Source organism: Hylaeus anthracinus, unplaced genomic scaffold (assembly GCF_026225885.1).
Source record: "Hylaeus anthracinus isolate JK02 unplaced genomic scaffold, UHH_iyHylAnth1.0_haploid 0, whole genome shotgun sequence".
NCBI lineage: Eukaryota > Metazoa > Arthropoda > Insecta > Hymenoptera > Colletidae > Hylaeus > Hylaeus anthracinus.
The window spans coordinates 21,323,733-21,338,304 of record NW_026533254.1 but is presented as its reverse complement, the minus strand read 5'-3'; the positions used below and the strand labels follow the sequence as shown (position 1 = coordinate 21,338,304).

Below are 14,572 nucleotides of genomic sequence, written 5' to 3'. Positions count from 1 at the left end.
ACAAATTGTAGCGTCATCATCGTCTGTACGTCATACTTTAAATTTGATTTAATCATCGCATCAACCAATCATTTCGTTGCAAGTTTTTAGTTAAATTATCGTGGGTGTATGATAAAAGAAAAACGTTAAATATTTAAGAAACATTACGAATTAGTAATGTATTCACCTTATCATTATATTATTGTACACGATAAGATCATTCAAAAACAAAATACAATTTAAGAGCAAATTCTTGAGATCGCAAATGATTAAAGTTACATTTAATTCTATATTTTTATACGTGATTGTTCGTAAATGTGTATGAATATAAAAAAAAAAAAAAAAAAAAAAAAAATACACGACAATTGCAGTTCTTAAAAAAATTTATAAACAATTAAGTATTGCTTGTTTGTCAAACTTAAAGTGTGTCCAAATCATTGAACAAAAATTTGTAGAGTATTTTTGTGTTCCAAGATAATTTTTTGAACGGAAACGTGTACTACGTTCGATAGCACCGAATGGGGAAGACATGTTGTTTAAATTCGTTGGTAGTTTACTTGCCGCTTTGCCAAATAACAAAGCTTTTATATTTCCCTCTAAAAACTGTGTATTCTGAGATTTCTGAAGTTGAGGCGATCGATCTGAAAAGAACAAATTATTTTATATATTAAATATAAAATAATTTAAATTGTACATATACAAAAGAAAACTTTATACTTAGAAAGCAAACCTTTTATTCTTTTGGTAAAATCTTGCGCTTTGTAACTAAACTGATTGCATTTCACAGATTGGATAGCTGGATCCATTAAAAATACACAAGATTGTTGACCTTGTGGACTGTCCATTAATTGTTTGGCTAAAACAGCTGAAGTTTCATCTTCATTTTGTTCACCGAATAGGTTACGTTTGATTGCTGCTTTTGATATAGCATTTTTATTATCATATACACCACGACGACTTCGCGCTGGTGAAGTATTAGATTGTCGAATATTTTTTATGTCTTTAAAACTTGGAATATCATTCTAAAAGTAATTAAATAAAAACACATTAAGGTCATTTTCAAGTAACATATAAGATTAATAATAGATTAAACTTAATTACCTGAACAGAATGAGGAAGTAGTAGCGGTTGTTGACGTTTACCTTTCGAAACAGTTTCAACATCACCAAGAGATCTGTGTCTATGTCTTTTTACTATTTTTACATTTTTTTCCCAGTAATGTTTTTCTTGTATCCAACGTCTCATTCTCCTATTCAGAAATTGGTACAAAAGTTTAGTTAAAATAAATTAAGTTTCAAACATTGCATATAGAAAATTGTATCGAGCTAGTATAATTATGTTTTACCTTACAAAAGGAATAACCATAAAAAATGCATTCGGACCAACTCCTATTTTTACTTTTGGAGTCATATCTTTTTTGTTGTTAGGTAAATCGGCTACAGAAAACCATTCTACATTTTTTATTTCTTTTCTTGTTTTCGGTTGAAATTTTGTATCTTTTTGAACACCACATATTATGTATAATCTTACTAATTGTTCATTTATCACCGATTCGATATATTCATTTTCATTTATCAGGTTTGAAATGTCAAAACCAGTTTCTTCTAAAACCTCTCGAACAGCGCAATGAGAAGGATCTTCGTCTTCGTTAACTTTGCCTTTGGGGAAACTCCAACTACTTTTTGCCCAATAACTTTGGACAAGCAACACTTTAGTTAAATCTTCGTTTAATACAATTGCCCCAAATGTTGGAACATTTTGTTTGTATTCTCTCCACTGTTCAAGGATATTATCTATTTTAGCAACGTGTGGTTTTAAAAATGGTACATGGAAAAAGATGTGCGTGGCAAATTCTCTCATACTACATTGTCTAAGCTTTGGGTTTTCGTCGGTACAGTAAAAATCTAAGTAAAACCAGTGAGCTAGTTCGATTTGAAAACATATTCGAACTAAATCTTTCCTTTCTTCTTCTGGCACATTAATAATAAATCGACTGAAAATATGATTTCAATTAAAACCAAACATTGTCAAAAAGTTGCATTATTTCAAACAGAGGTCATACAGATGTAATGAATATAAATATTTCATACTATGTAATTTTTAAGTATTATCTCCGAAAGCTAACCTGCTCAAATCGTCAAGAATATCGGAAGGTAGTGAGTGATCCACCATTTCAAAAGTTAATAAAATTATTTAGATATTTTCTATTACCACTTTACATTTCAAAACGTGAATTCTTTTACGACCGAAGTTCGTAGAGACAAAGTAAACATCAACTATTCTACATAGATTGATATGTTTTCTGATCTCAATTTGCGTCATTCAATTTCCTTTCTCGTATGAATCACGCCATCTAACGTCAATTATTATTTACTAACTAAATAACATTATAGATCAGCACAGATACGAAAAACTGTTTGTTCCGCGACTATTAGTCGATAAAATATCGCATACTTCCAAAAATACTAACAAATGTCTCTGTTTAGTGGTCACGATTGGCACAATACGAAAGAAAATGGTGGAAATTCCGACGATTCGGAACAATTCGAAAGACGGACGTAAACGGACATATCAACAAGTATAAGTTTTATTAAATAATTATCACCAATTCATTTATTATAAATTTATCAAGTTTAACACACTTTATTCTTTGCTAATTAATTAGTTCTAATATCTGTTGCAATATATACTCTACATTGTCACCATTATTAATTACTTTCAAGTCCCATGATTTGACATCATCCAAATCGCATTCACTTTCGGAATCATCGATACCTACATTAAATATATTATTATATTATTATAATACTTCAATATTGAAAATAATTAAACTAATATGTATGTAATTTGGCTTTGAGCTTAATACTTACCTGGCATAAAAGTCCAACCACGTTTCTCTCTAATTAAATCATCTGATACAATATGAATTGTTTTGCATATGCCTCCAAAATTTTCTACAAACCATTGTATGTCAGTTTTTCTTCGTACATCACTTACTATCCATATTGGTTTGCTGTATGCTTCAAAAAAATTATATTTATCATTGGTAAAATGTAAGTTAGGTATGAATAAAGGAAGATGTCATTGTAAAATGATTAAGTAGAAATAAATAATGAATACTGCTAACAAACTGTTTACCATGAAACAAGGAATAAATATTCTAAAATAAAGAAGTAATTTTTTTACCATGATACATGTCTATAGCTGCACGACAGAAGTAACCATAATCATTCTTTCTTATATTTTCTCCCCATTTAGCCATTTCAAGGCGATAAGTTTCTTTGTATTTTCCATCTCCTAGTAACTGATCAATATCAAGGTCCAAAGATTTAGCCCAATGAAATTTGATTGGTCCTGACAGTTTTATAATGACACTACTGTCAGGACCAATTCTGACAAGTAGATACATCATTAGATCAAAAGTTCTTTATTATCACTACCATTGATATAATTCAGAACTTACTTCTCTTGTAATATGTCTGTAATAAAATCCTTGCCAGATTTTCTTTTACCACTAACTAATAAAATTACTCGAGGTTTTGATGAATTTTTTTCTTTAACTTCTTCGGCCGCCATGTTGAAATTGGGTTACTTGAAAATCGGTTATTTAGTTGGCCGTGTCTGACGAGCGAGTATAAAAACACTGTACATCTAGTTCGAGAGTTATGAAATCTAAACTATTAATTTGTAATTTTCTTTAATACGTAACTTAGTTGACAAGAAAGGTCAGCGTCGATTATCATGCATTTATGTAAAAGCAATGTCACATTTGTAATCAATCGAGAGCAAATTTACATACGGAACTATAAATATGTATAGAGATAATTTTTTTTATGAAACGTTTTATTACAATTTTAAAGATAAAATACTCCTACAATCTTGTTTTATTTACTATTACTTTACGATAAATAATTGCAATGTTTAAGTTGTAAACAGAAATAACAGGATTACACTGCAGGACAGTATCCATGTAACACAAAATTGTTTTTCAATTTTTATTATAATAAAGTTATTAATACATAAACATATTATTTCTCAGCGTCACGAAGAGCTTTACGTAAGAGCTTTCCTGCCCTCTTTTGTTGTTTTGTTGATTTCGGATTATGCTTCTTTGCAAAACGTTGATTCCTTAGAAATTTCAAATCCATCTAAAAAAAAGTTACGATAAGTATTTAATAATACATTGCTTATACTAAAAAATTTATCAATTTAATTATTCAACTACTATTAAACGAATAAATGACTTACACCTAGTGTAGATTCATGCCTGTAACGTTTAGGCTTTTTGATACCATTACGGTGGGCTTTACGATCTAATCAACAGAAAAATACATAATTATATTTTGTTAGAAAAAAGTATTTCTTGTTATACTCACTCTGATTATGATTGGTGTGATTTTTAGACTTCGCCATTTTCTCGTATTATTAAATCTGAAAGAGTAATTATTTCAATTAGTTACAATAAGATACGTTTTAAACAAAAATATTTGAGGTTATATGCCTCTCGAAATGGAATTTTATTATTTAACGGATTACTAAAGAAACTAATGCAAGAAATTGTTACAAAATGTATTGTTTAAGCCACAGAAACTATTTATTAATAATATTGTATTCAATACCGTTCAGATTACAGAGATATATAAAAATAAAATTCACACTTACAAAGCTACGTAAACGCACATAAACGCATTCAGAAACGGAAGTCCAAAGGAATATCAGTGGTTTTTATACCGCTCACTAAGCCGTTCTGTGAGCGGCTGATATAATACTCGTGGCGCCACTGATGGAATAACACTCAAGTTTGTCGTAAAAATAGTTCCCATAATTTCTGTACGATGGCAATACTGATACATTTTCATTAATTTTTTTTTTTTTTTTCATAAATGCATTGTTAACACGATTCTTTGCTTTATAACACTCCGATATATTAGTTAATATGTCAAATTTATCATATTTATGAATAGTTATTTAATGCAGCAATAATTATTGACTCTTTCGCTAGTAGCGCCATCGATGAGAAAATGCCCAAGTTTGTAGCGAAAATATTTCCTGCTATTGCTGCTAGATGGCGTGATTTATTTTGAAAAATCAATTATTCTATATTTTTCATAAATACATCATTAACGTGATTCTTTTCTTTATAATACTACTATTTTTAATTTCAATAAATTGTTTACAAATTATTATTATAAATGGAGTGATAAAAATCGGCTGCTTTAGTTATTAGCGTCATCTAGCGACAATATTGGAAACTATAACCACTACAAAATTGGGTTTTCAAAATCACTCGATTTTACTCTTCAGGAAATTTTCTTTCAACTTCTTGGATGATAGGAATCTTGAGGATGATCAGAATACAATTACAATGATTACAAATAGTAGTACCAGTTATATTTCCTCTTTTATAGATTTATTTTAAAACACATTCATTATTTGAGGTCAAATATTTTGACAAATATAAATTTGGACATATACAGTGATACTGAATATTTTTGGTCATATATTTCTTACATAAAGATTTTCCGACAACACTAAAATATAAAATCTGTAATTAACCATCTATTTTACAACATTGCAATATTTGTTAAAATGCTACATAAATTAAATTTAACTACTGTGACGACAGTTTATACGAATACAAATTTCTTATCTTATTTAAAATTTTCTTTGTACTAATCTATTCACAAATGTGTATAGCTATATATAAAATAGAAAATAGCCTAAGATTTAAACGTAATAGTACATTCAGTTGTGAAATATAAATTACTTTGACAGTTATAAGTAATTTTGTAAACGTACAATAATTCAACATTTTATCTATTTAAGAACAATAATCACAGTTAACGTATACCTGTAGTAAGTGTACTGGTCAAAAACATTTTGATATTATAATGATCACAGTAATATAAATAACACAAGTTTTTATTGACTAATAATACTTCATATGTCATCACGTAACAAAAAACTCACCTTTGTATCTACTGTGATATCAAAATAACGTGTCCGCATCTTATGTCACACATATAACATACATAAGTACATACGTATACATATATATAAGTATATGGTATATACATATGTATGTTAGTATGCATACATAAATCACAGTAAGAAATTCACTTATTTACTTATCAAACTAATTATTTATATGAAAATTGTATCTAATAAATTACAATTACATTAGAGAATTGTTTAAGATTGTTTAAAAAAATGATTGTTTACATATATGTGTAAAAGCACATTATAGACATATAGTTATATATAAAACTTTTTACAATCTTTCATTATGAAAGTGTGACATAAAATAAAAATATTAAAATAATTTATTATTAAGAAAGAAAAACATTATAGGCTATATGTGATTTGTACTTAGTGCTTTCATAACTTTTAATGTCCTTTTGCATAAGTTATGGAATGCATGCAAATCTATGCAAGATATAGATTCATAGACCTGATATTTTTTTCTGTAACACAATCCAGTCCATAACTTTTTGCTGGATTTGTCTCCTCTCTAACAAAACTTTAGCAGCTTTCTGGAATTTCTCTTCATTTCTACGTATATACATTTTTGCGTCTTGTTCCAATTGAGTGATCTTTTCTGGTCGTATCTCTACCATAGACAACATTTCCGTTAAATACGGATTAAAGCGGAAATAAACATGTTCAGGTAGTAAGTCATTCAGCATTGTATGTACAGCTGCGTAATAAAACAATCGTTATTTAAATAGACTTTCGGTGCAAAACATTTAAATGTGTTCAGAAGTCTTTCAGAGAAGAGTTACCTTCCGTATCTGTTGCACTGTCCAAAATTTTATAAAATTTTTCTTTCCAACTAGAAATCGCTAATTCTGTCGATTCGTTGTTTTCACAAATTCGATTCGGTGTTCGTCCAGTTCCAAACGAAATTACACACTGAATTGGATTATTTGGCCATAACTGCTTAGCTTCATGTAATGCAACTGCACATGGATTATTTACTAGTATACCTGTACGATTTAGTAGATCAATCAATTTAATGTTTATTCAATTTCTCTTGTTTCAAATCAATTATCATTTTTTAAATCTGTTTAACCATACCTCCATCTTGATGAAGACATTCACCATGTTTAAATTCTTCAAAATAACTAGGAGCTGCTGCCGATGCTCTTACAGCTTCCCACAGTTTATGCTTATGAGATCCTATATATTGACTTTCTACTCTGTGAGGCAAAGTATAATTTCGAAACACATAAGCCATCACACGTGCATGATTTACTACAGCAGATATGGCTGAAAACTGAACGAAAATTTATATTGAAAAACAACCCTGCTATGTTTGGTTCAGTTTTTCAAAAGAAATATAATTATTTAAATACCTTTGGAGCGTTTAAATCACGAGCAGTTTTTATGAGAACCCTATCACCCAAATGTTCTTGCAATAGTTTTTCCCAGAGCGGTGTATCATAGTATGCATGACTCCATACTAAGTTGCTTGTGCCTTTTATAGCACTTTGAGTGAACACTTTAGTACTCAATTCTCTATACAATTCTGATATTTCATGTAACGATTTCCGTTTATGTCCACCTACAAAAATTTTGGTTATACAGAAATTTATACTCGATCAATAACATTTGCTTTCATTCTTATACAAGAGTTTTAATTTTAGCATTAATTACTGAAACCTAACTTAAAATTATATAGGGATTCTATTAAGCACTGTAATAAAATTTAGTTTTGTTAAGCATGTGAAACTAGGGGTTCTAAATAAGAAATTAAATATGCTATAGAGATATAGATAATTCTTACCTGTGTTAGAATCTTTCGGAATAACTGAACACAAAACTATGATTACACACTTATAGACATTGTTAGATGTTTTAATTTTGTTAAATTGGAATGGAGCAATTATTAATTAAGAAAGCATTTAATGAATAATTAAGGAAAAACTATAACGCTTAGATACCTAAAGTAGCAGCAAGAATAGCTCCTGTGCTCACACCACATATATAATCAAACATTTCATGTGTTTTTTTCCCTGTCAGTTCTTCGAGCTTTTTCAACATTTCTACAACTAATACTCCACGTACACCACCTCCATCGATAGAAAGAATTCTGATTCCTCTGCCAGGCAATGGATCAACATAACCCAATACTGCTAGTGCTTCTCTTATGGATGCTGCAAACATTTATGCATTAGCGTTATTAATATTTACTAAAAAATCTAATATTTGTGAACTACTTTGTACCATTTATTTCTTCATTTTTAGTTTTCCGTTTTATTTTGAGCAATATTCTAATTGCACCCTCTTTAATCGCATAATGCCTAGCTTCCGGATATTGATCTATGTGAGTCAATAAATCTTCAATTCTCCTCCACCTTGAGGTACTCGATTCAGCAGTTGTAATACTATTTAAAACATGGCGTGTTCGTGATTGAATACTGTGCTTTGGTATATCTTTATGAATATTTACTTTCCATTTTGGTGGAATGACTAAGGTAGCTGTACTACTTTTACTGGTTAATTTAACAATTAAACTACCAAGTATTTGCGATAGACTAGACGGTTCTTTGATTTGCACTTTTGGTTCGCTTACAGTTGCATCATAAATTGGCTGTAAAAATGATAAAAAAAAAAACGAAAAATCAGATTCTTGCCTATAACATTCTTTCGTATCATTCATATTTAACAAACCTGATGTGCCTTTTGTTCCCTAAATGTCTCTCCTTGATGAGTCTCTAACAAACTTTTGTTACTTTTCACTTGCGTATTTGTGTCACATTTATCCACATGTGATAATTTACTATTGCTTGTACTCTTTGTAAACTCGATAGGCGATAACTTCTTGAAAACATTAATTTGCGTGTATGTTAATTTTTGTAAAAAGTCTATCCAATCTTTGGATAGAACAACTTGTAGATTTCTATCATAACCAGATTTGTGTAAGTAATCTTTTAGTTGTGCTACAAGTTTTGAATAATTCTGCATCGACATTTTTGTTTTCCATAAAACATTTAATTGGCCAAACAATTTATTTTTATTAATGTTTTCACCACTGTTTTTATCTGCCGCACTATTTGTCAATTGTCTGTAATTGAAAAATATTACCTATGCAAATGTGTTCGTTATTGTGATAATGTATTTCTTGACAAATCGCGAGTTTCTAATTTAAAATTGTAACATTAGTATGTTTAATATAAATACAGACTCAAGAAAGTTATTGTTCGTAACGCGAACCTGTCAAAATCAGTTGATGCGCGAAACGTCGAGAAACGTTTTAAAAATTCCTTAATTTAACAACGATTTTTCACGACGCACGACGTTCTGACTATTATTACTTTGGATATGAGCCTAATTTCTGTCTATACACATTTATGCACATTTAGATTTTAGGTACAAATGTATACATATTATACATATGTACACGTACGTGTGCAACAATTTGGTACAAGGAGGGGAGCAATGACGAGCGATGACAAGAATGTAAATTTAAATCATCAGTTTGTTAAAATGTGTGAGTATACTGTAAAATGCGATGAGAATGAATAATAGACATTATAGTAAAAGAAAATTGCATCATTTTTCATTCTTCCATAGGCAACGTATTAATCGAAATATCAATAAAATCAAAATATTTGTACATTTGTATTGTAGCTAAGTATACGAAATTACGCGTATTAAACAAAATTAACTGCTTATTCTTTATTAGAAACACAATAACAACTATAAAATCTAACGTACCTTATAAGAAGGATAAATCTTCGATAATGTCTTATGTTTGTACTCCGTGTCATTCCTTCAGCCCTTTAGTTTTTCGATACGAGGAAAAGTGGAATAAGATTTTGAACACTGATACTTTTAGCGTATTGAATATCCGTTATCAGGTAATATGTAGATAATTGAATAAAGCTTCCTACGCGTTTTAAAATGTATACGTACACTAAATTTTTAGCATAGAAACGATTTTAGACGAAATATTTCGACAATGCGAACATAATTTTCTTCGTTCAATGTTAATTATAACCGTCTTGTAATTCTTTAAACAGTCGAATATAGTAAGTAGGTTATTTGTTACCGCACTGATTTTAAACTGAGTTCACAGCGTTGGATTCTACTTATATAAACGAGAGCTTCCAACGCATTTAGGAGGGCTTAGTTTGTAAACAAAATCATACGATGCTATCGGACCAACGAAGATCGTTGCTAGGTATATACGAATTTAACAGTCCCGTGGTTCAATGCTTTGAAAAGAATACAAATTGTGTTACCTATGTGTCTACATTTGTGCATGTAAACATGTTATTGTCGTTGTTTATACCGCGGCTACAAACAAATTACCTTCACGGGATGTATTTCTTAGTCATACGTGTAATCATAGAAATAATAAGTAAACAAATATTTGCAATAGAAAAGTTGTAAACATTACGATAATCATTTTTTTCACATACAATAGAAACAGAAGTAATCAAACGTGTATATTTATAGAACATAGTCATTTCGTAATTCTCAATTCCAACGATCGTGAATCATGATTTAAGTTTGGCACATGCAAAATAACATATTGTAAAAGTTTTATAGGGAAGAACAAATGTTTAAATATTTTAGAAGTCTTATATCTTGAAACAGATTTTTATTATCATACTTTACCTATGGGCATCACAAAAATAATATATCTGACCAGGTTAATTGTAAATAAAATTATAAATGATATAAATAATATATTTATTAAGCTAAATAAGTAATATCTCTTAATGGTAATACTTTGCACAATGCACGTCCTTGTAATAAACCCTGTGGAACAGGTCCATACACACGAGAATCGGTAGAGTTATTCCTATTATCACCTTCCAACCAAACGTGTCCGTTTGGAACCTAAAATATTATATTCTTGGTTCATATAATTGCAATAGTTTTATGTCCAAAGTTAGAATAGCATGTGCTACTTTTAACTTTTAAGATTAATTCTACATACTATGACTCCATGTCGTACTTTATCTCCTGGTAACCCTACAACCCTCTTGCATATGTGTTGTTTTGGATTAGAGGGACACTTAGAGATAATTATGTCACCTTTTTTCAATTTTTGTAGTCTCACAGATACACGCTCTGTGATTAATACATCGTTACTGTACAATGTTGGTTCCATGGACGGACCAGCACACTATGTAAAAGAACCAATAAAATGAATAACACGCATCCAATTAGAATAATTCAAGTAAATCTTATACAAACTTTTGGTTTGTCATTTTCCAAAAGTGTTAAAGTAATCTATAGATATTGTGTGAATTTCTTACCACTACAATATTTCCTACATATTCGTTAATACAATGTATCAGACAAGCAGATTGCACGACTGTGTTCAATATCTTATAACAAAATTTAGTAGACATAGTCATCAGTGGACACAGATGACATTACTCTAAATGGAACAGAGGTTAGTTAGACACCGAATTTGTATCATTTGTAATAATGGTGCTATCAACGACAAGTAACAAACGCTTTTTTAATACATAACAACTGTTCACTGTGGGATACCAAAGTGTTTAAAAGCTATGTACATACATCAAATCTTACATCACCGATACACAAAATGTTTTTGTTAGTATTGATACTTAGCAAATGCTATTCAAGTGAATATTTTTTCGTGTAGTGCACCATGGAATGATACAAATGATATCACAAAAATGAGTTGTATACAAATTTCTATCTTTACAAATTTTCGATACACGATGTAAACAATGCAATACTTATAACGCGATAAAGATTATAGTTTACAAAAGTAAATTTCTTAGTGACTAACAAATGTAAATGTAAATGTATTTTGATTATTTTGAATTTCAAGAAAATGCAGTTGATTGGCAGCATCCAAAAGCTATATAAATTATACTGAAACGGTTATAATACCAGTAGCGCCATCGGTGGGAAAACGTTCAAGTTTGTAGTGAAAATAGTTCCCGCTATTTTCACTAGATAACGCTACCAAGACATTTTAATTAATTATTCTTTATTCTTCATAAATACATAATTAATACGATTATTTGCGTTATAACGCTACAATATATTATTTCAAAATATTATTTAAGCATTATTATTATAAATGCAGCAATAAATATCGATCCTTTTGAGTTAGTGGCGCCATCTAGCGGCAACAGTGGGTACTATTTTCACTACAAACTTGGGCGTTTCGCCACCGATGGCGCCACTAACTAAACGGTCGATAACTATTATTTATTCATTAAAATGACAAATTTTACATATTAACTAATACATTATAGTATTATGAAGTAACGAGTCGTATTAATTATGCATTTATGGAAAATAAAGAATAACTGACTAAAAGATATCGGTTGTGCCATCTTACAGAAACAGTAGGAACTATTTTCACTACAAACTTGGACGTTTCGCCACCAATGGCGCCACTAGTTCTAAATCAGCCGCTCACAGAGCGGCTTAGTGAGCGGTATAACCCATAGCCCTTCTTAGGATAGAAGTCTTCGACCATATATCAATGATGGGCAGAACCCTAGACTTCGAATAAATCTGAAGTTTGCCGATGTGTTTGTCTCGTTTCCTTCTTTGGAAAATGTTCAAAAGAGGAAACGAGACAAACATATCGGCAAATTTCAGATTTATTCGAAGTCTAGAGTTTTGCCCATCTCTGCCATATATACATGGACTGCTCAAGCCTACTCTTTATACACTGAGCAGAGCGTAACCAACATCTTCATACCAAAAGTGAGACATGACGCTAATGCGCATGCGTTGAATTCGAGAACTATAGCAAAAATTCCATCTCGATGACAGGCTGACTGCAGCTTCGACCAATGGTCGAAGAGTAGTTCGACAACCGTTCAAAATTTCAATTCGCGCCTTTTCCCACTGCTATCGCCCATTGACTGTGGCGCTTGCGCACAACTGCTTACTCGTAATTTCGGCATGGGAGATGTTGGTCACGGACTACACTATAGCTTGAGCAGTCCATGTATGTATGGTCGAAGATGAAAGTAGAAGACGCACTCTGATGCCAAGTGTACGAATCACAGGTAAATGTCAACGTAAACTGCAATCACATCGTCATAGTTGACAAATAAATTTGCTCGATTGTTTGATATGGTTTAATATAACGAGTATGCGTTACTACGGTTAACCTCATTATTTGGCTGATCGCGTATATCGAGAAAAAAAGTAAAATCATCGAAGTGAGAAACACTGCGATGGACAGTACATCTAAAGTTGGTTTAAAAACCAACGAAGAGATCATAGAGGAGCTCACGAGAGATCTAGAAAGTTCTTGTAGAAGTGCAGATGAAACCTCTCTATCGAATGACAACAATGCGAAATCGAATGTAAAACGGAGCAACTTGCCGGACGATTTTTGCGAACAAGTGGGAGAGAATAGCGACAATGATACTAAATGTAAAATACAAGATACGCACACGACGGATTTTCCAAGAGATTTCGTGGATGAAGAATTATTAAAAGACAGAGAACTTACACTCTCTGAAAGTGAAAAAGAAGTTTGTTAGATATTTATTTGTTGCATTATATAAATTATAACCTACATGCCGCTAATGTTTCACTTTTTCCAGACATTCAGAGACGAAGCGGAGAAATTAAAAAACGAGGGTAACAATCTTTTTAAAAATGGAGAATATATACAGGCAATATCAATTTACACACAGGGGATACAAATTTGTCCGTTAGGTTACAGTAAAGAAAGATCTATTTTATACGCAAATAGAGCTGCGGCAAAGTCAAAATCTTTGGTAATACCTTTGACTCATAATTTTTAATAAAAATGTTAGTTTTATAAGGATTATATCGTTTACATTATACTCGTATGGTACTTGTCCGTAGGATAAAGAATCCGCGATATCCGATTGTACAAAAGCCATAGAATTAAATCCCAGTTATTTGAAAGCACTCGTTAGGAGAGCACAGTTGTACGAAGAAACGGATAAGCTAGACGAAGCTTTGGAAGATTTCAAGAAGGTTCTTACGTACGATTCTAGTCATACAGAAGCAAATTACGCGGTTCGGGTAAATATACAAATATTGGTTCCACCTCTACGAAATATTCGCGATACCGTTATATTAATTTTTAATAATTTTTAGAGATTACCTCCGTTAATTCATGAAAGGAACGAGAAATTAAAGGAAGAAATGTTTGGAAAGCTTAAGGATCTAGGAAATATGGTGCTAAAACCTTTCGGGCTTTCTACAAATAATTTTCAGTTGCAAAAAGATCCAGACAGTAGCAGTTATTCCGTTAAGTTTCACCAAAATCCTAGTTAATACATTAATATGTTAATCGGTGTATGTTCCACAAGTTTGAACTTTGTACAAGTTGCAGAATATTTATAAATACTTCTGTAAATTCTGCTGGAACGATGTGCTTCTTATTATAATAAAGATATAAACGTTATAACGTTAAATATTTAAAGCAAATATTGAAATATACGTATTTACGAAAACTTCGGAAAGCGTGGATGGATTTACGAAGTAGTATACTATTCCAAGGTTAATGTACTGTACATATATTTGTAGTAAACATGCTATGTCAAAAAGAAACTATGTTCTGTGTACACGTATGTGTATATTCACGCTACCTGTA

The 14,572-nt window shown here is 30.8% G+C and overlaps 6 protein-coding genes across 12 annotated transcripts; 1 reads left to right on the top strand and 5 right to left on the bottom strand.

Moving 5' to 3' along the window:
• Positions 1 to 319: 319 nt before the first annotated feature.
• On the bottom strand, positions 320 to 2,392 carry LOC128886545 (m7GpppN-mRNA hydrolase). 2 transcript variants are annotated; one of them, XM_054141512.1, is made up of 5 exons: positions 2,105 to 2,392; positions 1,325 to 1,972; positions 1,081 to 1,228; positions 710 to 1,001; positions 320 to 620 (listed from the first exon to the last, which is right to left on the bottom strand). In XM_054141512.1, the coding sequence occupies exons 1-5, from the start codon at positions 2,149 to 2,151 to the stop codon at positions 364 to 366; spliced, it is 1,392 nt and encodes a 463-aa protein (XP_053997487.1). In that variant the 5' UTR covers positions 2,152 to 2,392; the 3' UTR covers positions 320 to 363. The 2 variants fall into 2 exon arrangements, with proteins under 2 accessions (XP_053997487.1, XP_053997496.1); XM_054141521.1 differs by having other exon boundaries at positions 1,325 to 1,672.
• Positions 2,393 to 2,548: 156 nt separating this feature from the next.
• Positions 2,549 to 3,715, bottom strand: LOC128886694 (phosphomevalonate kinase). Its single transcript, XM_054141821.1, has 4 exons — positions 3,443 to 3,715; positions 3,166 to 3,371; positions 2,850 to 2,999; positions 2,549 to 2,754 (listed from the first exon to the last, which is right to left on the bottom strand). The coding sequence occupies exons 1-4, from the start codon at positions 3,553 to 3,555 to the stop codon at positions 2,633 to 2,635; spliced, it is 591 nt and encodes a 196-aa protein (XP_053997796.1). The 5' UTR covers positions 3,556 to 3,715; the 3' UTR covers positions 2,549 to 2,632.
• Positions 3,716 to 3,960: 245 nt separating this feature from the next.
• Positions 3,961 to 4,742, bottom strand: LOC128886750 (uncharacterized). 3 transcript variants are annotated; one of them, XM_054141910.1, is made up of 4 exons: positions 4,642 to 4,742; positions 4,356 to 4,410; positions 4,228 to 4,292; positions 3,961 to 4,127 (listed from the first exon to the last, which is right to left on the bottom strand). In XM_054141910.1, the coding sequence occupies exons 2-4, from the start codon at positions 4,390 to 4,392 to the stop codon at positions 4,008 to 4,010; spliced, it is 222 nt and encodes a 73-aa protein (XP_053997885.1). In that variant the 5' UTR covers positions 4,393 to 4,410; positions 4,642 to 4,742; the 3' UTR covers positions 3,961 to 4,007. The 3 variants fall into 3 exon arrangements, with proteins under 3 accessions (XP_053997885.1, XP_053997900.1, XP_053997894.1); XM_054141925.1 differs by having other exon boundaries at positions 4,660 to 4,678; XM_054141919.1 differs by having other exon boundaries at positions 4,599 to 4,674.
• Positions 4,743 to 5,883: 1,141 nt separating this feature from the next.
• Positions 5,884 to 10,415, bottom strand: LOC128886401 (calcium-independent phospholipase A2-gamma-like). 4 transcript variants are annotated; one of them, XM_054141276.1, is made up of 9 exons: positions 9,700 to 10,415; positions 8,653 to 9,046; positions 8,206 to 8,572; positions 7,923 to 8,135; positions 7,766 to 7,789; positions 7,335 to 7,543; positions 7,057 to 7,255; positions 6,762 to 6,965; positions 5,884 to 6,676 (listed from the first exon to the last, which is right to left on the bottom strand). In XM_054141276.1, the coding sequence occupies exons 1-9, from the start codon at positions 9,750 to 9,752 to the stop codon at positions 6,423 to 6,425; spliced, it is 1,917 nt and encodes a 638-aa protein (XP_053997251.1). In that variant the 5' UTR covers positions 9,753 to 10,415; the 3' UTR covers positions 5,884 to 6,422. The 4 variants fall into 4 exon arrangements, with proteins under 4 accessions (XP_053997251.1, XP_053997281.1, XP_053997271.1 ...); XM_054141306.1 differs by lacking the exon at positions 9,700 to 10,415 and adding an exon at positions 9,167 to 9,667; XM_054141296.1 differs by lacking the exon at positions 9,700 to 10,415 and adding an exon at positions 9,196 to 9,667.
• Positions 10,416 to 10,568: 153 nt separating this feature from the next.
• On the bottom strand, positions 10,569 to 11,874 carry LOC128886723 (mitochondrial inner membrane protease subunit 1). The gene is made up of 3 exons (XM_054141872.1): positions 11,253 to 11,874; positions 10,931 to 11,119; positions 10,569 to 10,830 (listed from the first exon to the last, which is right to left on the bottom strand). Exons 1-3 carry the CDS (start codon positions 11,352 to 11,354, stop codon positions 10,684 to 10,686), a joined length of 438 nt encoding a protein of 145 aa, XP_053997847.1. The 5' UTR covers positions 11,355 to 11,874; the 3' UTR covers positions 10,569 to 10,683.
• Positions 11,875 to 12,903: 1,029 nt separating this feature from the next.
• Positions 12,904 to 14,420, top strand: LOC128886653 (tetratricopeptide repeat protein 1). Its single transcript, XM_054141731.1, has 4 exons — positions 12,904 to 13,475; positions 13,548 to 13,724; positions 13,816 to 13,998; positions 14,074 to 14,420. The coding sequence occupies exons 1-4, from the start codon at positions 13,173 to 13,175 to the stop codon at positions 14,251 to 14,253; spliced, it is 843 nt and encodes a 280-aa protein (XP_053997706.1). The 5' UTR covers positions 12,904 to 13,172; the 3' UTR covers positions 14,254 to 14,420.
• Positions 14,421 to 14,572: the final 152 nt, after the last annotated feature.

Excerpts from the sequence above, each read along its gene's own strand:
- LOC128886545 (XM_054141512.1), bottom strand. The coding sequence starts at position 2,151 with ATGGTGGATCACTCACTACCTTCCGATATTCTTGACGATTTGAGCAG. Across the intron at positions 1,973-2,104 it reads ATTCTTGACGATTTGAGCAG|TCGATTTATTATTAATGTGC; the intron begins GTTAGCTTTCGG and ends TCATATTTTCAG. Across the intron at positions 1,229-1,324 it reads ATGGTTATTCCTTTTGTAAG|GAGAATGAGACGTTGGATAC; the intron begins GTAAAACATAAT and ends ATTTCTGAATAG.
- LOC128886694 (XM_054141821.1), bottom strand. The coding sequence starts at position 3,555 with ATGGCGGCCGAAGAAGTTAAAGAAAAAAATTCATCAAAACCTCGAGTA. Across the intron at positions 3,372-3,442 it reads ACAGACATATTACAAGAGAA|AATTGGTCCTGACAGTAGTG; the intron begins GTAAGTTCTGAA and ends TCTACTTGTCAG. Across the intron at positions 2,755-2,849 it reads TGGTTGGACTTTTATGCCAG|GTATCGATGATTCCGAAAGT; the intron begins GTAAGTATTAAG and ends TATTTAATGTAG.
- LOC128886750 (XM_054141910.1), bottom strand. The coding sequence starts at position 4,392 with ATGGCGAAGTCTAAAAATCACACCAATCATAATCAGA. Across the intron at positions 4,293-4,355 it reads TCACACCAATCATAATCAGA|ATCGTAAAGCCCACCGTAAT; the intron begins GTGAGTATAACA and ends TCTGTTGATTAG. Across the intron at positions 4,128-4,227 it reads GGCATGAATCTACACTAGGT|ATGGATTTGAAATTTCTAAG; the intron begins GTAAGTCATTTA and ends ACTTTTTTTTAG.
- LOC128886401 (XM_054141276.1), bottom strand. The coding sequence starts at position 9,752 with ATGACACGGAGTACAAACATAAGACATTATCGAAGATTTATCCTTCTT. Across the intron at positions 7,790-7,922 it reads TATTCTTGCTGCTACTTTAG|TTATTCCGAAAGATTCTAAC; the intron begins GTATCTAAGCGT and ends TTTTGTGTTCAG. Across the intron at positions 7,256-7,334 it reads GTGATTTAAACGCTCCAAAG|TTTTCAGCCATATCTGCTGT; the intron begins GTATTTAAATAA and ends ATTTTCGTTCAG.
- LOC128886723 (XM_054141872.1), bottom strand. The coding sequence starts at position 11,354 with ATGACTATGTCTACTAAATTTTGTTATAAGATATTGAACACAGTCGTG. Across the intron at positions 11,120-11,252 it reads ATGTAGGAAATATTGTAGTG|TGTGCTGGTCCGTCCATGGA; the intron begins GTAAGAAATTCA and ends TCTTTTACATAG. Across the intron at positions 10,831-10,930 it reads AAGTACGACATGGAGTCATA|GTTCCAAACGGACACGTTTG; the intron begins GTATGTAGAATT and ends ATAATATTTTAG.
- LOC128886653 (XM_054141731.1), top strand. The coding sequence starts at position 13,173 with ATGGACAGTACATCTAAAGTTGGTTTAAAAACCAACGAAGAGATCATA. Across the intron at positions 13,725-13,815 it reads CGGCAAAGTCAAAATCTTTG|GATAAAGAATCCGCGATATC; the intron begins GTAATACCTTTG and ends ACTTGTCCGTAG. Across the intron at positions 13,999-14,073 it reads AAGCAAATTACGCGGTTCGG|AGATTACCTCCGTTAATTCA; the intron begins GTAAATATACAA and ends AATAATTTTTAG.